General features: G+C 38.3%; 1 protein-coding gene across 2 annotated transcripts in view; it reads right to left on the bottom strand.

The window, feature by feature from the left end:
* rap1gap2a (RAP1 GTPase activating protein 2a) overlaps positions 1-25,599 on the bottom strand; it is a 100,408-nt gene extending 74,809 nt beyond the window's left edge. The window contains exons 1-2 of one of the 2 annotated variants that reach the window (XM_079823102.1): positions 25,509-25,599; positions 2,506-2,541 (exon numbers count right to left, since the gene is read on the bottom strand). In XM_079823102.1, the coding sequence (XP_079679228.1) occupies positions 2,506-2,541; positions 25,509-25,522 (50 nt within the window). In that variant the 5' untranslated portion in view covers positions 25,523-25,599. The remainder of the gene's footprint in view (positions 1-2,505; positions 2,542-25,508) is intronic. The other variant, XM_079823101.1, reaches the window with a different exon arrangement.
* Between the last annotated feature and the right edge of the window lie 728 nt (positions 25,600-26,327).

Genomic DNA, 26,327 nt, shown 5'->3' on the forward strand with positions numbered 1-26,327 from the left:
GCGCAAAGAAAAATATTGCAGAAGGTCAGAGCAGAGATAAATTTATGCTCCTTGACATTTAACATTTTCGTAAGACAGAGAGCAGCAAACTCATCTCCATGCCGTCTGGAGTCGTGTGTGTTGTTGCTCTCAGTCTCTGTTCAGTGTAATGGGTAATTGTGGGTTTATGCCTCTAATTGCCTCCTGTAGGACTACAGACATAATTGACACAGCTGCAGATGTGGCTGGAGACACAGCGCCATCCCAGAAGACACTGTATTGAGCAGTCACACCGTTCTCAGATCAGCCCAAACAGCCGTTCAGCACTATACTCCCCCGATACATGCACAGTAATGACTCAGTCTGAGCACTCTGTGGTCTTTTCGGTCTAAACAGCCCATTTCAAGTCTGTAGTCTCACACAGCAGAAGGTTTCAGGGGCAGATTGCTGACCTAGGACCAAATTAGTTTATAGATAAAGGACAACAGTCTTTCAGAGATACTTAATGTCACCGCCGTCAGCCATTCACAGCACCCCTAGAACAGGCTGTTGGGTCCAATATTAGATCGTTGTGGGGGAGATAATTAAATCACAGTACTGGGGATGTGATCAATTGTGACAGCTGAAACAGCTCTTCAGGCGTTGTCTCATTTAGGTGTCAGATGTTTTACCTCCAGTCCAGTATCAAGACAGCAATCTAATGCAACTTAATTCCCTGTTAAACTGGGTATTCATGCTTTAAACACGTTTTTAAGAACATCAAAATACATAAGAAAGAAAGCAGAAAGTGGAAATATACCATCCCACAGCAAAGAAAAGGAACCCTTTAATAGCTTTTGTTTTGTTAAATTGTTCCTCCTAGGTAGAAGATTAAATAGAGATCAGTTTCAGACCTCAAGAACATCACATGCTGTGCTTGGATTACTTACTTGGATTACAATACGAACTCCAAAACATTAGTCATTAAATTCTTCCAAGATGAAATTATCTATCCTATGCGATGCACATTCATGTTATAGCTCTTACTGTGTCAACAGCTTATGTTATTTCTGAAGCGTTTTAGGAGAAACATCTGAAACAAAACGGACACTTAAATGAGACATAACTGAGATCCTCGGGTCTCCAAAAGCTATGAAAATGCAACCTATTAACAATTTTCCTCTGTGATCATTCTTCAATCAGAAATGGATAGTCTTATTTACATCTTTTATATACTTTATTATATTATAATGTTGTATGATATTAATATAAAAGCATTTTATAGATATCATTTTTATAGAATACACTACCATTCAATAGTTTGGTATCAGTAAAAATGTTCTTGAAAAAACGTCTCATGCTCAACAAGGCTGCATTTTGATCAAAAATACAGTAAAAACAGTAATATTGTGAAATATTATTACAATTTAATATATATGTTTTCCATTTTAAAATGTAATGTATTCCTGCAACGCAAAACTGATGTTTCAAAACTGAAAGTCTTCAGCGTCACATGATCCTTCAAAAATCCTTCCAATATGCTGATTTGCTGCTCAAGAAACATTTCTTATTGCCAACGCTGAGAACGGTGCTAAACAAATATGCAAACGCAACATAAAATACTCAAAACTCAAGCAGAAACCAGAAAAACTCACCAGATTTTGCGAGGCATCTTACACGTTGAGAGGTGCACCCAGAATACACTGCTCGCTCCTCTCAGTCTCTCTATTTCAGTCTCTCCCTCTCTGTCCTACCATTTCTAAAGCATATTCACATAACACTAAGCTTTATTGAATAAACAAAAGCACCTGCATAAACAGGCAGACACACAGGGCCTGATTATGCTGTTCCTCTAATGTGGCCCTGTCCTTCAGGTGGAGAGAGCCGACCATTCACTTTGTAGTTGCAGATGCGATGGGGGGAAATCATTGGTTAGATTCTGCCCGGCAAAACACAGCCCTACATAGACAACCAGCCGAGACACACCGTCCTGTTCTAATACACACACACACATTTTTTGATGGTCCATTGTTAACTCATTTCCATGGAGACCAATATAAATAGTAAGCACGGAGCGACATCAGGAACGGTTATTCGTGACAGAAACACACACAGAGACACACAAAAAGAAATGTGACATGACAAAATCTGATAAATTTGAGCATGCTGTCCTCCTCACACACATCCTCACACAAAGGCCACCTGTGCTAATCCACAGCGGGGGGCTTTGATGTCAGTCCGTCTCTGTCTATACCGAGCTCACGATTATTGCCTCCACTCCTCCACTCGCCTCTCTTTCATCCCCGTCCCTCCCAGCCAGACAGGCTGATAGACACTTGAAGGTTGAGACGGTCATACAGAACAGGCAAGTGTGAAGATCTCGCACCAAAGACTTCACACAAAGTCGGATTAGCATGGGCACAAGGAGTGAAATGATTCTTGGATCAATGGCAGATATATTGACTGAATATTCAGACGTGTCATTAAGACTAGATGGATTTAGATGGATCGAAACACACACATACACAGAGAGAGAGAGAGACTCACCGGGTTCTCAGGGCGGCAATGCCGGACTTGTCAATCCTGTAAAGCAGGAGAGAAAGAGAGAAAAATTACTAATAATGAAAAAGCCACAAAATTAATTTATCCCGCTTTTATTCAACATGTCATTTCATACCCGTGTGATGCTTACTAGCAGTTATCAAGCTCCAAAAAGGACAAAAACTCCGTAAGAGAGTCATAAAAATAGTCTGTATGCCTTCTGAAGTCATATGACAGCTTTCTGTGAGAAATAGACTGAAATTTAAGTCATTATTTACTAAATATATTGCCCTTTGATGCAGCAGGATAAACATCATTCAAAGTAGGGCTGGGCGATAAAACGATAACGATATGTATCGCGATAGACACGTAATCGATATCAATAAAAAATGTGTTCGATAAAACGTTTGATCATTTTTTTTCTCCGTCGGAAGTAATCAGAGGTTGCGAAGCAAGTTTAGTTGCATGAACAAAGGCACTCACTCTCTGGTAACCAAGCAACGTAGGGAGTGACAGGCTAACAGCCAATCATGTAACTGTATCAGTTTGGGTTGCGCCGTATCGTTGTCTCATGTTGCATTCTTAAACAGAACCGGCGTGGAGTGATAAGTGGAAAATGAGTGCCGCAGCGAGTGAGGAAATTGTTGATAAAACAGGAAAACAAGTCAGCTAGCCAGTATGGCAGTTTTTTGGATTGTATAAGTCTGACCAATGTCGTCTGCAAGACCATCGTCCCCACCAAGACTGGTAATACCACAAACTTGTTTTACCAGCCTTCTTTATACTTTTCATCTACTTTCACTATTCTTGACTTTGGCTGAATCCGAAATCACCCCCTAAACCCTCAATCACTATTCCCTACTTTAGTACACTAATATAGTTCACTTGAAGGAGTGAATGAAAACAAGTGAGCGAATTCGGACAGCCGCTGTGTGTACATCAGCTGTATACTCGTTATTGCGGTGCATTGTGGGATTGAATGAGTGCACTCAATAACGTCTACTATCGTTTTGGACACCACCTACAAATGGCTGTCCCCTCAAATAGGGCCATATTTAAGGATATAGGGGGCGATTTCGGATTCAGCCTTTGAAACTACATGGAGAGGTACTCTGCATCAGTGCCTCATGACAAAGCATCTAAACGGTAACAAAGAAATAACGGAGGCACTGCACCTTAATGTTAAGAGATAATGGTTAAGTGTTCATTGTGATTTTAGACTTGTGTTTATATTTTAACTATTTGAGTGTTTTCCATGGTTGTGTTGACATTTCTGCCTTTATAACTGAGGGGATTATAATCAGAGGAAGGTTAAGTTTAAAATAAAAATGTTTAAATGTAAAATATTTTTCTCCTGGTCCTTATTTTAAATAGGTCATAAAACATATCAATAATTATCGATATCGACCAATGTGAAACACTTATATCGTGATACAGTTTTCAGCCATATCGCCCTGCACTAATTCAAAGTTGGTTTTGTGTTTCGTGGTTTATCCTCTAAATAAAATGTTGTGTTAGGTGCGGGTTTGAATCGGACTTCTACATGTCAACTGGTACAGTAAATGAATTGCTATTTGATATATATATATATATATATACCCTTTTATCAAATACTTTTTGCAACCTCCGTTTGCCAAGATAACAGCTCTGAGACCTCTCCTATAATGCCTGATGAGTTTTGAGAAAACCTGACAAGAGACCATTCCTTCATACAGAATCTCTCCAGATCCTTCAGATTCCCAGCTCCATGTTGGTGCTTCTTCTCTTCTGTTCACCCCACTCATTTTCTATAGGGTTCCAACCACAGCCCATTATAAGATTTCTAGCAGAGGCCATCAGGTTTTTTTATCTGCTAGAATCCTTGATACCATGTATCTGAACAAGATGTCCAGGACCTCCACCAAAAAAAATAGGCCTACAACATTAAAGATCCAGCAGTATATTTAACCGTGGACATGGGGTACTTTTTATCCCTGTTTGCACCATCTGCTTAGGGTAAACCCAGCCTGATCTGCCGACGATTTGATTTCGCCCTGCAGCTCAGTCTGGAAACCTGTACATTCATTTCTACTGCTTCTGTTACACTTTTGCGGGAACCAATCACAGACTGGCTTATCCACCTGGCGCGCTATTGGCGGGTTTTAACACGATGACGGATAGAGAAGCGATGGGTCGTTGCCCGTTGATCACGCCTCTTGTGGTCTGATTGGTTGAAGGACTATCCAATTGCGTACAGAGTCATTTAATTTATGCTCGTTTATCACGCTTCTTGTGCAGTACAAAATATAGAGCAGACTCCCCAGACCAATGTTTAATCTTAAATTGAGCTTGGTCTGGTGATAGCCAGACAACCATCTGCTGGGTTTGCTGCCAAAAAGCTTTTTTTAGTTTCATCTGACCACAGAACCAGGTCCCTTTTGAAGCTCCAGTCGTGTCTGACAACTGAATATGCCGGAGTTTGTTTCTGTATGAGCAAGAACGATTTTTCTTGAAACCCTCCCAAACAACTTGTGATGATGTAAGTGCTGTCTGTTCATTTTCTTTAGACTTTCTGACCCCAAGACTCAACTAATCTCTGCAGTTCTGCATCTGTGGTCCTTGGAGAGTCTTTGGCCACTCAAACTCTCCTCCTAAATGTGCATTAGGAGGATATAGACACATATCCTCTTCCAGGCAGATTTGCAACATCTTTATTTGATTTGAACTTCTTAATTATTCAATTATTCAATGATTTAGCTATTGTCTTACAGCCGCTTTCTATTTTGTGAAGCTCAACAATCTTTTGCCGCACATCAGAACAATATTCTTTGGTTTTACTCATTGTGATGAATGATAAAGGGAATTTGGCCTTTGTGTTTCCTCATATTTATACTCCTGTGAAACAAGAAGTCATAGGATAAACAATGCAGATTTTTTTTTTTACAGCCGGTGCCAATAATTCTGACCACAAAATCTACTTTTTCAGGGTCTGAAATATGTATTGTGCATGCTGAAACAGCAGATCAGATGAAAAAGGTCTGTCTATGATCTTGGATGAGTATTTACTCCTATTTTATTTGTTTCTCTGTTCAAATGTAGTTTTTTTGTGTAGTTCTACTGAGGACTAATTACTGCCATTAGGCCTGATGTGGAGAACAGCATGAGGTTTATCATTTCAGCTAAATGAGTGATGGGCCAAACACATGCTGGTAATTTGCCGGCACCATGGAGAAAGAGTTTATATTCCTATTTCACATGCAAAAAAAAAAAATGCAGATATACATCAACATATCCCCTGAGGAGTTTCAGAGAACCGTTTGCATGCATTAAGGACATTTCAAACATTTTGTCCTTTTGAATGTGTGAACATTTACAGCAAAATGACGAAAGCGAGATGTTCTATTCCATTCAAAGGGTCAACCATCAATCATTCACCTTTACCTGCAACATCTGAATACATCAGAATACAACAGAGGAGTTGACTTATTAATTTTCTCTAAGAAACAAGTCCACCGTGCCTTAAATTAGCTTCCCTATTTATCAACCTGAAACTGAAGCGACTAGATATGTCTATATTTCAGCTACCTTCACAGAAGGCGGCAAAAAGAAAGCAGTTTTGCAAGTCAGATTTGTTATTTGATCGTATTTTTGATATCTGTCTCACTGAAACATGCTCTCTACAATAAAATACATATTAGAGCTGCTCAGAGCAGTACTCAAAGCAGCCAGTGATGCTCATGTAAGCAAAGGTGCAAGATATAAAAGCTGGTTTTGTCACGGTCCCATTTGTGACGCAGAGTCATCTAATCAGTGTGTATTGTCAGGTACGACCAGCTTTGTCACTGTGCGTCACTATCAGAACATCAGCACCGGCCCACCACAAAGCACAGAGGAGGACCACCATTAAAACCGCAACAGTCTGCACGCTCATTATGTAACGGCATTAACGTGCAAAAAGGTGACGCTTAAAAGGTTGGTATCAGTTTCTCAGCTTTAACTTAAGAGACACCAGAGAAACCTTGTACTATTGTCTGTTATTATTGTCTATGAAAAGGTGCTATACAAATAAAACGTATTATTATTCCTTCTTTCCCTCCACCATTCTCATTTTTACTTCCTCCCACTTAAAGACAATTTCTGTGAGACAATTTTCAGCTCCATGCATACAGATTTTCCCTCAGATTCTGTGTTTAACAGAGTTCATTCCTCAAAGTGTCACAGGCGCGTGTAGATAATCCAAGAGAGAGAATCTTTAATAAAACACAAGAGCGATAGAACACTACACTGACTTTAACCATTTAACCTTAACGCAGAACACTGAACTAAAGAGAGGGATTCTTTGACAGGCAGTCAAAGAAACATGGAACAAGTGGTACAATGAATCAGAAACAATGGTAACAAATGAATGAATGAGAACACAGTCAAACCAGTGACAAGGAAAACCATGACAAAGAACTAAATAGTGAAACTATGCTAACTTAACAAGACATGAACGTGACACAAAGATGGTTTAAATATCTCAAACTGCTTGAAGAGCCGAAGCAGAAAGCACTTTGATTTCTCAAAATAATATTACAAATAATAATAGACTGTGAAAAACAGTGATAACAATGAGAAATATTTATTTAGCACCAAATCAGCATATTGATGTATAAAAGATCATGTGACGATGATTCCCATCAAGCTGTAATTCCAAAGGCTTTTTACAAGTTGAGAATTACAACATGGCGTGAAATTGCAGCTTTGCCATCACAGGAATAATTTACATTTGAAAATATATTACAATTGAAGAGTTATTTTAGAATTTGTAATAATTTTTTCACAATATCACTGTGTTGACTGTTTTTTTGATCAAATAACTGCAGCCTTGGTGAACATAAAATACTTCTTTCAAAAACATTAAACAGTGTCTGAACTAGTGTATGTGCATGGACACGTCTATTGTTTTTGCAATATACAGTCTTTCCTTTCTTAGAATAAATCTAAGAACACAAAAAAAGCTTGGCAGCAACTGAAATCAATTTCAATTTCCTGTCTTTTGGGGGTTTTCACCCTTGTAAAGAAAACAAGAGCCTTAAGGTCAATACCAGTTGATTTTCACCTTTTATAAGGCTGTTAAAAATTACTTTTCATTCTTTACAACGTTTTATATTGTCTAAAAGATCCTTAAACAAAGACAGCAAATCTAAAACACAGAACTCTTTACTAAATTGCTATAACTTTTACCTAGCTTGATGATGTACTCTCCTATAACTTATCTAACTTTTTAAAATATCTAAATAGAAATCTCTGTGTTTTATGAAAAAGGAAACTTAGCCATGTACAATTTCCCATCTTACAAAAAAGCAAGTAATTATATGCAGGACTTTCTATTAGCAAAGGGAAAAAAAACAAATAGATACATTTATCTCATTCTACCATAAACTCAAATGCACTGAGCTCAACTGTACTTCGCTGAAGCACAACTTTTGAGTCACAGTTTGAGGCTAGAGAGAAATAGAAAAGTACCCTACCATCCAAAGCCCCCAAATGACACGCTTCTTCTTCTCCTGTACATGCTGACCACAGAGCTTTCTCTCTCTGTCTTTCTCTTTCTGTGATAGTGACAGACACAAGACTTCACCTCTCTTTCCACCCTTTTAGGGGAGGCCACCAGGGGGAAGAGTAAGGGGCAAGAGGGAAGGAAAGCTGACGCCTGCTCCTACCTGTTTTCCACCCCTACACCCACCACCACTCCACCCAACCCACCACCCCCCCACTCCCTCTCCACTTCCCCTCCCTCTATACTTTATAAATGTGTCTGTGTGGCTTTTTAGGTCACACCAGCTACTCATTATATCCAGAGCAGGAAGTACAGCACCCTTTACGTAATGACTTTCAATCAATTGATCCCAATGTGATTTTTAATGGATGCATTTAATGGATGCCATTTCTCCCCAGGTTTTAACTTTGTTCCACTAATACCTGATAATTAGCACAATACCACACTTATGCGTGAAATTGCTTTTTTGTTGATGCACTGATATTTAGACCAAATAATATAGAAATGTTATATTTAAATGGCCGAACATTAATCAAAGATCAAACTAATGTTTTCACTGTAAAGACATTCACTTAACAGTTTTTCATTTTTACGTTTTTATAACGTTAAAGGGATAGTTCACCCAAAAATGAAAATTACCCATAGATTATAAAAAAATATGGACGTTGTGTCAGTGACATCACCCATATGATTCTGAAGAGCAGTTTTGAAGCGTAAAGTAGGGTCGAGCTGGCCGTTGCCATCCCGGATAACAGAAAATGGCGCGGTGACTATACAGACAGCAGATAAATGGCTATCCACCTGTCACTCAAAGTGGCCACACCCTTAATTATGTAGAACTTTAAGGCTTTATATAATGTAAATGAATGAGTTATTAATTTACATTATATGTAATATAATGTGACAACACACACAGTTGTCATGAAGGGCAAAATTAGCTGTATAGAGCAAAACCACAATTTGTACCGGGCTGTAAACATGTGTTCTTCTGCTGAAAATTTGGGCATTTTATCATGGGGCTCCCTTCTGGAGCCTAGTGGCCAGTCGATGAATTGCAGTTTAAGTCACTTAACTGCAGGAGGTTGCCGTTTGAAATTGCCCCATGTTTTACCCACCCTCAAGCCATCCTAGGTGTATATGACATTCTTCTTTGAGACGAACACAGTTGAAGTTATATAAAAATATATCCTGCCTCTTCCAAGCTTTATGATGGCAGTGAATGGTAAATGAGATTTTGAAGGTCAAAAAAGCGTATCCATCCATCATAAAAGGTGCTCCACACGGCTCTGGGAGGTTAATAAAGGCCTTCTGAAGCGAAGCGATGTGTTTTTGTAAGAAAAATATCCATATTTAAATCTTTGTAGCCTAAAATAACTATGAAAGTATGCAAGTCGACTTGCGCTAAAAGAGTAACCTGCCGTTTTGGGCAGTAACGCGTTTAATTTCTTTTTAGTAATGGAGTAATTTAACATGTTATAATTTCCAAAATAGTCATTCGAGTATAGTTCCAAGCCCAGGTCACTCTACGTTACAGCTGAGTTACATCATTGCCAACAGAATGCAGTGTTTTATCATCTAGATTGTAAAAAGAGAAATAGCTTTTTTTAAAGTAAGTCTCAGGTAGTTGCACACGCGACATCTACCTGATACATACTTTGACTGGTGCGCCTGCGAGGCTGGTACTACCAACAAAAACAAACTCAGCATGGAGAGAGAAAATTATGCGTTCTGTTTCTGGAAATACAGTCATTATTTTTTGTTTGTTTCTGTCAAAGGAAAGAACATTATTGGTTAGATGTGATAAAAACACATTTAAATATAATGTCATGAAATAGTTACGTTTTGCCTATCAACAGCCTACACATAAATAGGCAAGCATATGTGTGATTTGGCATGGCAGCCAGTGTGAGTAATAAATAGCCTAACCACTGAGGACCTAAATGCAGCAAAACATACGTGTTTTCTTCAATTTCTGTATGGATTATCACCCTTTTATAATTACTGAGCTGTCAATCTTAATTCATTGTGGTCTCACAAAGTTCTGCTAATGGATTAAGCCGACTGTATAATGAATATCTTATTTAGCCTACTTGTCCAGACTTTTGTGTTTCAAGTTAAATTCTAAGGAAAGGATTTGAGTTTGCAGATCTTAGCACTGGACAAAAACTCTGGCGTTTTGAATTGTGAGGGGATTTTAATTTAAACACGTCTGATTGGCCATTGCGTTCAAGAAATCATTGGATATGTTTGTGATTGGCAACATTGCTCAACGCTGCAAAAATATGTTGTAAATTGAAAATTTAAAAACATATTTATATTAGTTTCAACGTTTTTATTTTTCAACGTTATATTTATCAGTTTATGATGAGAGTATTTGTGAGAGTGCGTGCACTGAACAAAACTACAGTGATTCAGCGATTACTAATCTAAACGCCTCTGATTGGCCATTAGCATTCATAAACTCAACACAGTCGTGTGTAATTGGTTATAGTACGCAACGCTGTAAACGAGTAAAAAGTATGATGCAACATGAGCGGATATAAATTTAAGCAGCAGGCAAAAAAGGTTATTATTTCTTTATTATATCATTATTATATTTTTTGACTGGGTGGGGTGGGGGCTAGTAACATAACTAGTAATGTAACATTACTTTTGAAATAAAGTAATCATAACAGTAACGCAATTACTTTTAAAAGGAGTAATCAGGAATTTAATTACATTTAACTTGCACATCACTGGTAACCTGTTACCTGGTAATTGACGAATGCGGAAGCGCAGCGGATAGAGCAAAACAAAACACCCATCACGAATTAGAAGTCTCAAATGAGAATGTTTTATTTTTTTGACATGTCGGAGGATTTCGATATATGAGAATAGGAGCTTGAGTGTGTTGCCCAGCCCTCATTTGTTTAAACCACTAGAGGCGTCAAAGCTTACCCCAACATCGATTTGCGTACTGTCGTCTGCCGGAAGCTAGTTATTTTAGGCTATACAAAGATTTAAATATGGATATTTTTCTTACAGAACCGCATCGCTTCTCTTCAGAAGGCCTTTATTAACCCCTGGAGCCGTGTGGTGTACTTTGAGAACGAATGGATGCCCTTTATTGACCTTCAAAATCTCATTTACAATTCCCTGCATTGTAATGCTTGGAAGAGCCAGGGCATTTTAATATAACTCTGATTGTGTTCGTCTGAAAAAAGAAAGTCATATACACCTATAGGATGGCTTGAGGGAGAGTAAATTATGGGATAATTTTCATTTTTGGGTGAACTATCCCTTAAACCATTTTCATTCATGCATAATCTCTTTTGCTGTTGTGTGTTACTTAAAGGTAACACAGGACAACAAAAGTTAAATCAAGTTTTAACTTTGAACAGGTTTCACTAATATCTGATTTTTAGCACAATTTAGAACAATACAACTCTTGCCTGTCTGAAATCGCTTAATTAAAATCAGTGTCATTTGGTTTGATAATTTGTGACATTCATACATTTTAAAGGTAGGCTACAGTAAGTGATTTCTAAGAAACGCTGTTGAAAGTGGATCTGACCGAGACCCACAACACACTTGTAGCCAATCAGTAGAGAGAGTGAGCAAGATTTGAAGAAAATCTGTAAAAAGCGAGATGGCTGAGAGACCATTACAAAAGAGAAAAGGTCTGAGGAATATCGCCGGAAAAAGACGGGATACGATCAGACAAAGAGCTTTAGGACCCACGTTAATATTAGAAAAGTTTGCCAGCATTGGAGAGACGCTGTTTAAATGGACGCTGAGGTTGCCTTGTGTCTGCTCCATACGCAAGTAATATTGGTTTTGCTGTTTCACAGAACCAAGATATGCTGTTGTTGTATAGTTTCAGGACAGTTTTGAGTGTTATTAGCCCTATTCGGACGGGATTAGTTTTACATGGGGAGGTGGGGGTAAAGTAATTTTACCTCAGGATGTCTGTAATATGAATGGCCAATTCGCACGGGATAAGATATCTCAGTAAAACTAGCAGAAGTAGGAGGGGTAACTCGCTTTACGCACCGCAGTAACCTCCTTGTCGTCATGTGCGCATGACATTGCTTTCTGTTATCACGTGAGCAAACACACAACATGGCGCCAACAAGAAAAACGCGAAACTGGAGCAGGGAGGAAACGCTGTGTTTAAACGTCGGTTTCAGAGGCAGTTTGAGACCATGGTGCATAATCACACTATTTGGGAACAGATTTATCGAGAAGTGTTGTGCCTCTAATAAGTGCTTTCGATATTCTTTTTGCTTTAAATATGCGGAAAATACTGGAGGTTTGCCACAGAGTTGTCCCACCACCTACAACGCAACCGAGTGCTTCTTCAAGCGCCTCCATGCTTGCAAAACGCACCAAAAACTACTTTTAAACAGAAAAATTGTACCGTACATTTTTACAGCGGGTCTATTCGAACGGGATTAGTATTACCCGTGGTCATGTTCCCGGACCTTTTTACAAAAGGTAAAAGTCTCCGTAATCTTTACTGACATTGTCTCTAAAAGACTCTTGTGCACTGCATATTCATTTTTTGTTGTTCATCGTTATCTTCGCTTGATTTTTCAAAGTGTTATTTTGCTTTGCTTCAGCTATTATAGACATCCACTGTTGCATTGCAATGAAGCAAGGAGTGAGTTTGTTAGGGTTGATTTCAGATATCAAAAGCGTTTCTCGGAAATCACTTACTGCACCTTTAAATTCATCTAAATACTTTTTAGGCCCTTTGATAAACCTTTCTTTGAACATAAAGAATCGCTCAAAAGTACACTTAAAACACCTCTAAGTTTAAATAAAATAAATTATCACAGCACGTTTTACAAGAAAATACTATTTCAGTCTTTCTACTTAAATATTTCACATTTAATTTAGTTGTGTCAATTTACTAGCAATTTCTGAGTGAAAATTGTTTACAATACAATTTAATAAATACAAATTTTGACGGACACTTGTCGGTAAACACGTCAAGTAGATTTTAAACTAGTGTCTACACATCAAAACACTTTCAAATACATGACGCATGACGCTGAACTCAAAGCTCACCCACTATAAATCTGTGATATTTATTGAGCACAGTATATTTTGTTTAGGTATAGTAGTGACGCTTTGCTAATGAAAGTAGATGTGACAGCTTGAAATGATCAAAAATAATTCATTTTCATTTCCTAGACATCTGGAGAGCCTTTTAAAATGAAGAGAGGACGATTCATGATCGCTGTGGACATGCACTTCTCTCCCGCACCCTTGAATTAACATCCGCTTTGATAATGATTAACGCTGTCCATGGCGGAACATCAATATATGTGGTAATCAGGCGAGTATCACTTGAACTTTTCTCACCGGCTTTGTGATTCATAACAAATAGAAAGGGTTGAGATGTTTTATGACTGGTCACAGGCATTGATTAAAAAGGATTTGATCACACACACACACACACACACACACACACATACAGGCACCCACACTCACACACAGACACACACACAAATATGACAGGCATCATCTATTTAAGTGCATTGGACCCCAGCTAGCAGCTGTAGCGTCATGGCAGACAGAATGCAGTCTGTCAAATACAAGGGCGCTTCCCACAGCGTGAAGCTCATAAAGCAATGACTCAGCGTGGGTTGAAATAGCCGGATGCCTGATCTACCGAACCCCCAACTGTCTCTTGTTATTTACACCTTTATGTAACATAAAGCAACAAAAGAGTTTGTGCATAAAAGTAAATGAAAATAGTGAACGTCTTTATTCAAAGTTGTAATGTCCAGCCATTTAGATATTAAAGTTCTATATTATTTTGTCTAAATTACAAAATAAAACATTAGAAACTAAAAGCAGTTGTTTAAAATGTCCACGACATCATACAGTATGAAGATTTTAGAAAGATTTGCTAATGTTTACAATTAAACAGTGTTTACATTTAATGTTTTTAAAGATTAACTTTAAAGGCACAATACGTAAGATTTTTTGAATAAAATATCCAAAAAACACTAGAACAATGTTATATATTTTGTTGACTTGTGTACTTACATTATCACAAATGTTTCCAAAAATGTTTAAATCCAGAGAAATAAGCAATTTTAACCAGGACACGGACCATGTCCGTGCATCACCTATCAATGACATACCCGCGTTTAGGCCAGTCACGTTAACAAATTTTGCTGGACGATAAATTGGCCAAGAAATTATTGCAATAAACAATAATATTGTTGTTCGGAGACCATTTTCATCTAAAATAATGATAATGGCATAATAATGCAGGTACACCGTTTCAAAGATCAATAAACTTTTATTTCTAAAGACTATTTAACACTGTAAACAGAAAACATTTGAAATATCCACAATAAATGAACAAAACAACCAAAAACAATAAAAGCAATGGACTCTCAGTCTGTTAACAAAAAATGCACTTGAATAAACACCAAAAACAATAAATAAATGGATGAAAACTGCATGGATGATTGTGGCATATTAGGGGTGGCACGGTTCACAAAACCCAAGGTTCATATCACGGTTTTAGGGTCACGGTTTTCGGTTCTGTACGGTTCTTGTTGTTTTTTCTTTTAATCGTTAACACTCCAGAAATTTACTTCAGCATATGATATTTAGCTTAATTATCCACAATTTAGGATACAGTATAGTGTTGTCACGATACTGGAATTTCTAACTTCGATACGATACCTAAAAAAGTATCGATATTCGATACCATTTTCGATACCACGGGGGAAAAAACGCTGCTTAAACTGTCAAATAGATATTTTAATAGAATTTATTTTTTTGTCCGTCTATTGAAAGTCTAGGCAATTAAAAATTTCTTCTGAAGAGATCACTTTATATGATAAAGCTTTTTCTCATATATAAACGTTGATCAATTACCATTACAATTATCTCACAAATATTTGCTCACTAATTGTGTTGCAATAGCTGACATACAGCACAAGGAAGCTTGATTTCAAATTGAATTTAAAAAGACAAGTAAAATGTAATAAAATAAGAACAAATAAACAAATTACAAACAATAGCACTGTAGGGTGGAAAATAATCAAAGATATTTGAAATGGAACAAAATCCTCTGCTTTGCTGTTAACTGCCATCGTCGTGATCAAGATATTGAAATTGACTCAACCCCTTCCCCCTTAACGCCATCAGAAGGGCCAGGTTGAGTTAGAAAGACAAAAGAATGATTGGCCGGCTGGCCAACAGGTTTTCGCACCTTTGATACAATGGGGGAAGTTTTGTCTGATTGGTTATTTTCAAATGTCTCACGGGTTGGTCTGATTGGTCAGTTTTACAAGAGTCAGGTTTGAATTTGGTGACATCAGGAAAGAGGATAAAGGGGAATTTCAACTGTAGCTCGCTCTCTTTGGTTTTCTCTGGCCTTCTCTGGAGAGAGCTGTTCTTTAGCTCTCTCTCTCTCTCTCTCTCTCTCTCTCTCTCTCTCTCTCTCTCTCTCTCTCTCTCTCTCTCTCTCTCTCTCTCTCTCTCTCTCTCTCTCTCTCTCTCTCTTTCTATCTCTCTCTCACACAGGTAACATTCTAGGCAGAGGCCTACAGAGCATAATTAAGGGTTTATGTTTTACATTTATTTGAAACGATTTTAAGTGTAACCATAACCAGAATTTGTGTTTCCTTTTAGAAGAGATTTATGTCTATGATGTAATTGACATTTTACATTTACTTGATTGTTAATAAATTGTTACATTTTGATCCTTTCTGAATTAATCTGTAATTATTAACTATCTCCAATGTGGAACGTTATAATTGTAACAAAGGGTTAAAACGGAACGATCAAATGTATGATTAACTACCAAATATAGATGACCAAACAATCGGTTGGGATTCTCTTCTAAATGCGACAACTAAATGAAATGGAGTCAGATAAAGAATATTATAATCAAATCCATTCTTCCAGCTGAGACACTGAACGCGTAAGGCCTTCACCGCGGTTCGCTACCGATCATTGGAGCGAATTCATGCGGTCTTACAGCACAAATACATATAATAGAATAAAGATACAAATGAAATAGACTGCTTTATTTTTTAGGTCTAACAGTATTCGGGTAAGAAACTGAATAAAAAAAATAAAAACTACATCAGTAATAAAAAGTAATGCATGTTCCTTGTCAGAATAATATATTTCGTGCTGTATTTTAACAGACAGATTAATTAGGATGAATTCAGGTTAATGGGCCATTTGGCCTCAGTTTGCCTGGGTGAGAGAGAAAGAGAGAGAAAAGGAAAGAGAGGGAAAGCAGCATAGGCTTAGAGACAAGTGTTGCAGCAAACTCAAGGTTAATCATACCTTATAAAAAGAATGAAAGAGGGAGGCAGGAAGTGGAAACACCTCTCTTACACATTTATCTGACTTGGAAACCACTTGTTTCCCCAATCTCATTTTCATATGTCCTTTGAACTTCCTTTGGCATATATGCAACTTAACTCAGTCCAAAAAGGGTAAATGTAAAACGTAATGCAAAATACATGCTAAATTTTACCAGAAGTCAACCGGACTGTTATCCAAAGTAACTTTTAATACACAAACTTGCAACCGGATAACTTAGACAATGTGATTTACTCAAGTACATTCAAATTTTGGAGTGATGTAGTGAAAGAAGTTTCTGCTCACCATTAAGGCTGTTTTATTTGATCAAAAATACAGTAAAAACAGTAATATTATAACTGTTTTCTAATTTAAAATATATATTTAAAATGTTATTTAGGGGAGAGTGGGGCACAGTTTTTATTTTTTCCCACATTCATTTCACACGTCTAGTACAATTATGTGGGTTTTGTTTCATTAATACAGTGTATACTTTTTTCTTGATTTACCCTGAAAGAATAGAAGTGAAATCTGACAACATGCCCCATTGGCGGGGTACATTGTAACATGTGAGGGGCACATTGTAACATGAACAAATGACAGTTTAAAATGTTATCTGATATAATCGAAAAAATATCCACGACAAACTAAAATATTTTGTCAATAAAATACAATTATTAACTTTTTAAAATAAAATAATGGCATTTTTTAACCATTAAAAATATACTAATTTTGGAGTTTGACAACAAACACATCGCTAAATACAGCTATACAGCATAGTTCAAAACATAATCATTTGTTAACATTGACTCATGGTTTCTCAGTAGAATTCATAAAAGTATAGAATACAATAGCGTAGTTCTAATAGGGGCTCATTGTAACGCAGTGCTACAACGCACACAGCCTGCACAAATAGGATTTAAATCGCGACTCGGGTCTTCTGCTTGTTAGATCAGCATTAAATAACGATCTCAACTGTTAAATAACAGATATAAGATTAAAATAATATCAGATTTGTCTTATTTTAAATAAACACAAAAAACAGAGATGAAAAATAAACTTAAGAAAGAAATTTACTTTTGCTATGATTAAATAAATGTTCAGTAATATCTTCCAAAGATTTTTTCATTTTGGCGCAATTTTTTCTCTAAATGTTAATATGGCAACTAGTAAATACACTAAGTTTCGTTATCCTGGCATGTGTGGAAAGCAAGTTAAAAAAGTGTTTTTAAACCATGCGTGTTACAACTGTAACCCCTGTGCTCCGCGCACCCCTATTCCTGTGATGGCAAAGTTGAATTTTCAGCATCATTACTCCAGTCTTCAGTGTCACATGATCCTTCAGAAATCATTCTAATAAGCTGATTTGATGCTCAAGAAACCTTTCTTAATATTATCAATGTTGAAAACAGTTGTGCAGCTTAATATTAATGTGAAACCATAACATAATGCTTTCAGAATTCCTTATACAGTGAGGAAAATAAGTATTTGAACACCCTGCTATTTTGCAAGTTCTCCCACTTAGAAATCATGGAGGAGTCTGAAATTGTCATGGTAGGTGCATGTCCACTGTGAGAGACATAATCTAAAAAAAAATCCAGAAATCACAATGTATGATTTTTTAACTATTAATTTGTATGATACAGCTGCAAATAAGTATTTGAACACCTGAGAATCAATGTTAATATTTGGTACAGTAGCCTTTGTTTGCAATTATAGATGGTCAAACGTTTCCTGTAGTTTTTCACCAGGTTTGCACACACTGCAGGAGGGATTTTGGCCCACTCCTCCACACAGATCTTCTCTAGATAAGTCAGGTTTCTGGCCTGTCACTGAGAAACACGGAGTTTGAGCTCCCTCCAAAGATTCTCTATTGGGTTTAGGTCTGGAGACTGGCTAGGCCACGCCAGAACCTTGATATGCTTCTTACAGAGCCACTCCTTGGTTATCCTGGCTGTGTGCTTCGGGTCATTGTCATGTTGGAAGACCCAGCCTCGACCCATCTTCAATATGCTCTAACTGAGGGAAGGAGGTTGTTCCCCGAAATCTCGCAATACATGGCCCCGGTCATCCTCTCCTTAATACAATGCAGTCGCCCTGTCCCATGTGCAGAAAAACACCCCCAAAGCATGATGCTACCACCCCCATGCTTAACAGTAGGGATGGTGTTCTTGGGATGGTACTCATCATCATTCTTCTTCTTCTTCCAAACACGTTTAGTGGAATTATGACCAAAAAGTTCTATTTTGGTCTCATCTGACCACATGACTTTCTCCCATGACTCATCCATTTGAATCATCCAAATGGTCATTGGCAAACTTAAGACGGGCCTGGACATGTGCTGGTTTAAGCAGGGGAACCTTCCGTGCCATGCATGATTTCAAACCATGACGTCTTAGTGTATTAGTAACAGTAACCTTGGAAACGGTGGTCCCAGCTTTTTTCAGGTCATTGACCAGCTCCTCCCGTGTAGTTATGGGCTGATTTTTCACCTTTCTTAGGATCATTGAGACCCCACGAGGTGAGATCTTGCATGGAGCCCCAGTCCGAGGGAGATTGACAGTCATGTTCAGTGTTGGGGGTAACGCATTACAAGTAACTTGAGTTACGTAATAATATTACTTTTTCCAAGTAACTAGTAATGAATTTGTTGAATTTACAACAAAATATCTGAGTTACTTGTTCAAAAAAGTAACGCAAGTTACTTTTTCACATTAATTTGACTGACAGCTCTCCTGTCCCCATTTTGAGAAAAATAAGTGCAGAGGCGTTGTGTGTGAACATGATGGTTATTGTAGTTCTAGACTAAATGTGAGCATTTATTTATCTCACTTGCACAATAAAGATTCTGTACTCCTCAAAATGAATAAAATCAGTCAAATGCAAAATCAGAGTACTATGCAAACCTCCAATAATTAAATGTTAAATAAAACAACTATTTTTATGCATAATCTACCTTTATATTTAATTTACCAATGTCTTGCTGCTGACCTTTGATGATGAAAATTACTAGATTTTTTGTTTTTATTGGTAAAACTTTTCTCCTACATCCTATTCTACCATTATCCAGAATGGCAGCACAGCAGAGCTGCGCCCTCTACTGTTCATGCGTGAATCTGCATTTTTACCTCAGCCTGGGGCTTATTATTTCAATTTTGGTATGAAGAGGTCTTTATCGTTGTACAAAAATATAACTTTATTGTTATAAAAGAAAAAAAAACAAGCCCAGCCCAGGTGAGAAAAAGTAACGTAATGCATTACTTTTCTTAAAAAGTTACTGAGTAACTCAATTAGTTACTTTTTAAGGGAGTAACGCAATATTGTAATGCATTACTTTTCAAAGTAACTTTCCCCAACACTGGTCATGTTTAGCTTCTTCCATGTTCTAATGATTGCTCCAACAGTGGACCTTTTTTCACCAAGCTCTTTCCAGCCTTGTGGAGGTGTACAATTTTGTCTCTAGTGTCTTTTGACAGCTCTTTGGTCTTGGTCATGTTAGTAGCTGGATTCTTACTGATTGTATGTGGTGGACAGGTGTCTTTATGCAGCTAACGACCTCAAACATGTGCATCTAATTTAGGATAATAAATGGAGTGGAGGTGGACATTTTACAGGCAGACTAACAGGTCTTTGAGGGTCAGAATTCTAGCTGATAGACAGGTGTTCAAATACTTATTTGCAGCTGTATCATACAAATAAATAGTAAAAAAAAGCATACATTGCGATTTCTGGATTTTTTTTTTTTAGATTGTCTCTCACAGTGGACATGCACCTACGATGACAATTTCAGACCCCTCCATGATTTCTAAGTGTGAGAACTTGCAAAATAGCAGGGTGTTCAAATACTTATTTTCCTCACTGTATATGGACACTGGGACACTGTCCTGCAGAGTTTAGCTCCAACTTGGCTCAACTCACCTACCTGGAAGTTTCTAGAACTGCATTTAAGTCCAATTATTTATGCCCTTCCCTCGCTAACTTCCCCTTCAACTCATACACTCGGATGTACATCATTGCTTACATTACACAAACCTTGCAATGTGTTTAAATGGAACACACTAAGCCCTTGATCACTTGGAATCCACAATGGAGCAGATTCATTATTTATTATTTACAATTTTTTCCTTATGGATTTGTTTTACACACCATTCTACCCATTCATATGGGTTGTTGGAGAAAACATTTTAAAAATATAAACGAAAATTATAATATATTAAGAATGTGGTTAAGAATGTGACTTTTTATCCTAACCAGCTAGGTTCTTGAATAGATATACATAATAAAGGTTAGATGTCTTACGGCGGAGTCTCTAACGTCATCACAGGCGGCCATCTTGTCACAGGCAAGCTTTCTGGCGGGCTCTGTGGTACCTGATGTAAGGTGAGTGATCTGCACGAACACAAATACTCTTATCTCGCTGAAATCTTGACGGATATACAAATAGTTTGGTTTCTTACAAATTTTATTAACGTGGCTATAATTCTGGATGCTTGAACAAATTATGAATAATTATTCATAAGTATGCAGTGTCATAACTACATCTCTGACGTTTATAACAAACCAAACAGTTTGGAAATCGGTAGAAAATTAAGCAAGTTATGTTTATTTAAAAAGTACATGCACCATTAAAACACAATGTTACGAGTGAGCGAGCTGACTGTGACAAGATGGCCGCCAGGTGCGGACGTCGACCTCCATTGGCCAGCAGCGTGGACGAGACATCTAGCCTTTATTATGTATCTATGGGTTCTTGACCACCGATGAGAGTCAAGCCATTTTGTCGATCGCTTGGTTGCTCTGCCCACTCTGAAATCTCATTAGTCTACAGTCCTGTTCCTGAAGTTGTGAAGCAGTTTTGCATTCAATCTGAAAACCTGTTGAATCACTCATGTTTTGGACTCCAGGCCTAACATTGAAATGCTTCTAGGTAGGGATGTAACGATTCAGTTGGAGCCGGTTGAAAATCGATACAAATGTGTGACGATTCAAGTCGGTTGAGATGTTAAACAAATTGTGATACACGTTTTAAACAGCCTCACTTTACAGGCACGACGGCAACCAGCAAGTTGTAGCTAGCGTTACGGACTGTACGTGCACACTGGCATGAAGAACAGTGAAATAAGCGAATGTTTTCAGTTCATTCATATGAAAGTTGGGCGCGAGCGCACCGTGCTTTCAGAAGCATGGCGACGGCAAGCACATAGTTTACGTCGACTCATTCAAATGGGAGGTGTGCCGGCATTTTGACTTTCCGAAGACTAATAAATCACCACAGTGACAGGCTCCAGTCACCTCCGTCTGTATGTAAAAAGATAATAGGCCAAACCACACTGACCGGCGGATTTGCAGCCCCACACGCGGCGTTGAGGGCGATTGCCATGGAGATCACAAGGTGCATCAGTGTTTTCACAGCGAAAGATACAAGGTTGTTTTCTGCCGTAGTAAATTAATTTCAAGCCCTTCCTCATCAAGAGAAAGACCAGCGCGAGGATGTGTTCACAGACTGAAGGAGGAATCTATGCTGTTGCAGAACCAGGTGTTGTATTTATTTTACTATCCCTTTCTCGTGTACATGGATACATAAATTTTGCAAAGAAATATGCAGAATTTTGTCTGAGAAATAAAAGGACACTTTTATTTTATAATTTGTCTTAAAATCTCCTTTTGAAAAATAAGAAAATTGTATCATGATATTAGTATCATGAATCGTATCGCATCGAGAGTTGAGTGAATCGTTACATCCCTACTTCTAGGGGCACAAGAATGGTGATCCAGAAAGACATTAGACTTCCAGTCATTGGAGTGTGCAGCATATGTTCAAGTACTGTTGAAAAGTTTAAGCAAGACGCTTGGCATGATCATGCTCTGCCTAATGGACTGCAGACAGTGTTTTGTGGGCTCCGGCGGCCCTGAGCCAAAACTGACTGATGGGGCTGTTTTCCAGCGCTCCCGCTAAATGAACGCCATGCTCTCTCATTAGATTAGTGGAGGAGAGGGGGTTGTATCGCTCACAGACAGCGCTCACACGATCTGGCTCATTAGATCTACTGTCTGGGCTTCCCCTTATCTGTCGTTGGTATCAAGCCACCAAAACCCGAAAACAGGATGGCAATTCTGCTTTGCTTTTATTCCACCTCTATTTCTCCATAAAATCTTGGAGTTCAACTTTACAATTCTACTTTATACTCTAATCTTCCTCTATTCTTTGGATATGCTGTCCTCTCATCTACCTCATCCTTAACTTCTCTCTCTCACAAGGCCTTTTCACATTTTGACCTCCCGTGCTTGACTTTTTCTCTGATCCACTCATTAGTGAGGAGCGCCGCTCTCTCACCCATCTCTGTGCTGTGTGAGAGGATTTCGATAACCGTGACAAAGAGCTCAGCTAGTACACCCACTCACAGCCTGCAACCCGTTTACACCCACCCAACCGGCAAATCAAACACATCCACATATGCGTGCACGCATACACAGACACTCACAGAAACAAATGCTGGTCTATGCAGTGCTTAGCTCTTCCTGCAGTGCCTTATGTTTTTGAGTTTACAAAGAGAGATGGACAGCACAGCTCCGTGGTACAGTATGTGGTTTATGAGCCTTGCTCATGCTGTTATTAGAAAACATTAGACAATTGGTGATTTATCTGATGCTCCTTTCTTTCTGCAGTTTGCACCTTAGCATTTCCATGTAAGAGACGAGACAAGACAAAAATAAATGTAACAAAACGAGGAAGATGCAGCTACACTCTAAAAAAAAAGGTTCTATATGGCACCAAAAATGGTTCTTGGCTCGTAATCATAGGGGAACCTTTTTTAGTGCTATATAGCACCAATTTTGGTGCTTCAGCGGTTCGGTGCTATATAGCACCTTAGTCAAAGAACCGATGAAGAACCTCTGAAGAACCGCTGAAGAACCACTGAAGCACCAAAATTGGTGCTATATAGCACTAAAAAAGGTTCCCCTATGATTACGAGCCAAGAAACATTTTTGGTGCCATATAGAATCTTTTTTTTTTTTAGAGTGAGATGGGAAAGTAAAAAAAAGAGATCAGACCAGAAAGAAGAGATAAAAGAAGAGATGAGACAAGATGCAATAAAGGAGAATAGAACAGATGAGTTGAAACGATATAGAAGAAAAGAGACAAGAAGAGACAAGGCAAGACAAGACAAATGTAATGGGACACAAAGAGAAGAAACAAGATAAAAATGAAAGAAGAAAATAGGAGAAGAAACGAGGAAACCAAGAAAGTAGAGTTTAGAAAAGAAATGAGACCAGATGAGATGAAACAAGAAGAGGAGAAAAGAAATCAGATGAGATGAGATTAGGGAAAACAAGACTAGAAAGAAGAAGAACATTTTGATCAAATGAGATGAGAAGAGAAAGAGGAAAGATGAGACAAAGAGAAAAAACAGGAAACGAAAAAAGGTGAAAACAGAAGAGACCCGTGCGCAGAGAAGAGAGGAGATGTAGATGAGAAAGTAAAAAAAAAGAGATGAGACCAGAAAGAAGAGACAAATTAAGACGAGACAAATTCACGAGTTTGTGTGCCCATATAATCTTAGTGAAAGTGGTAAACAGATTTGGCTTGCTGTCTGCTATAGAGGGGCTCGGAGAGGATATTCTACCCAAGCTCCGATTGCCCCACTATAACAGGCAAAATTGTACAAAAGGAGGAGCAGGGGAGGAGGAGGGATGCTGCAGGAACTAAAAATGGGAAGAGGTAAGCTGCTGGTTTTATATCTTGGTATTAATTGGAAGATTAGATGGGCGTACTCCTCCCGAAATTACGTTTAATAACTTCACATGTGATGGGACACGGAGAGAAGAGACAAGATGAAAATAAAAGAAGAAAATAGGAGAAGAAACGAGACAAACCAAGTACAGCTTAGAAGAAAAGAAATGAGACATGAGATGAAACAAAATGAGAAGAAAAAAAATCAGATGAGGCGAAATGAGGCAAGATAAACACTAAAAGGAGAAGAGTAGAGATATCGCCCTTCACTCGTCTTTACAGTGACTCATTCTCCATTTAAGTTTCTGCTCATCACTCATCCTTAAGCGAATCAAGAAAGGGCAGGTACAGAACAGAGGTACGGAGGGGGAGGAAAGAGAGAAAATGAGCTGTGGAGCGAGTACGCCGCAAACTAATGAGAGACCGCAGGGAAGAAGAGAGGGAAAGAGACTTGAGAGAAAGTGAGAAAATGAGCGATGGGGAAATGATCGGATGAGTCTCACGATAATGGAAGGATGAAGACAGAATGGAGGACAATAGAGAGAGCAGATGAGGCTAATGCACATGGCAGGACCCAAGACTTTAAGACACATAATTATGCCGTAAGTGAACTGTGCACCATGACACTCTTGCACTGGAGAGGATGGCAACATACCGGTTCATTTATCATTCTAATGTACAGCCATACAAGTAATCGCACTACAGTTACAGTCGGCAGAAGCTCAAGCTACAGGTTGCAATGATAACCGAGTTATTCGGCAGAATGTTTTGTAATATTAAACCCAAGATCATATATCGTTTCCTGCTACAACCACAAGGAAATGCGGTTGTGTATATATTTAAACTGTGTAAACTTCATGCTAAAAATGTTTTGCATCGCTGATGCTTAAAGTCTCTTTCATTTATCAGTATGCAAGGCTCTTTATGGTTGCTCTCTGTTACCAAATCCCGCACAGCCCGTGCTGAATGACTCATATGCATCATCCACATACTTTATTTATTTCAAAAAAATTGAGCCATCGTGCTGAAAATGTCCCCCTGGCAGCCACAAACAATGGCATACACTAAGGGAATGAGTCACTAATGCAACACACACACAAACAAGCCATAAACAAGCTAACTATTAATTGAGGTAGGTTTTAATGTCACACGGTTGTGTTTTAAGACTTTTTTTGTGAGGAAAAAATTCAAGTTTTAAACTCCATATCAGTTTAGGGACCCTGATGCAACTCATGCACATGACGTAAAACAGCTAGTAAGAAAACTGACACAAATACAAACACACCCAAAAATAAACAGTAACAGTTTAGTTGGTCCCACTCAAAAACCACACGTTGCTGTCCATTAGTGTGACAAAATCACCAGGAAATAAGATTTATACTCTTGGATCCATCATGCACTTGAATAACCATTAAAACATCACCTTACCTTGAATCTGCCATCAGAGGCTCTCAGAACTGAGTAAACACAGCAGTGCTGCATGAAACGACTGGTTCAATACGAGTGAGGAGAGAGAGCCGTTCAGAGAAATAGAGGGAGAGAGAGAGAGAGAGAGAGAGAGAGAGAGAGAGAGAGAGAGAGAGAGAGAGAGAGAGAGAGAGAGAGAGAGAGAGAGGAGAGAGAGAGAGAGAGAGAGAGAGAGAGAGAGAGAGAGAGAGAGAGAGAGAGAGAGAGAGAGAGAGAGAGAGAGAGAGAGAGAGAGAGAGAGAGAGAGAGAGAGAGAGAGAGAGAGAGGGAGGGAGAACAAAACAGTGGAGGGAGGGAAAAGAATGAGAGAATGCGAGCGAATCGTGAGGAGAGCGAGAGAGAGAGAGAGAGAGAGAGAGAGAGAGAGAGAGAGAGAGAGAGAGAGAGAGAGGGGTGTATAAGAATGCAGGTAGTATAGTTGTAGTAGTTGCTATGGCATTGAATACGTTCTGGCTCTCTATGATGGGCTTGTGAGGGGGTGCAGATTTTTTCCTCAGATGTAAAATTAAACAGTGCCACAAAAGCCAACCTTACAGAAGATTTATGGCACAGGCGCACTCATATACAAGGCTAGAAAAGGTTAATAACTCGGGGGCAGAAAGCACCTCTATTGAATTTTCTATTTAAATGCATTCAAAATTCCACAGATTTATGGCAGCTTATACGGTGACTCTGAAGCGACTACTGAAGATTGAATTTAATAGTGTTACCAAATAAGTGTTTTTAAAGATTAACTTTAAACACAATGAAATATCCAATGTCGGCCCATATATAGGCTAG

This window comes from Gobio gobio, assembly GCF_949357685.1.
Source record: "Gobio gobio genome assembly, chromosome: 8".
NCBI classification, from domain to species: Eukaryota; Metazoa; Chordata; class Actinopteri; order Cypriniformes; family Gobionidae; genus Gobio; species Gobio gobio.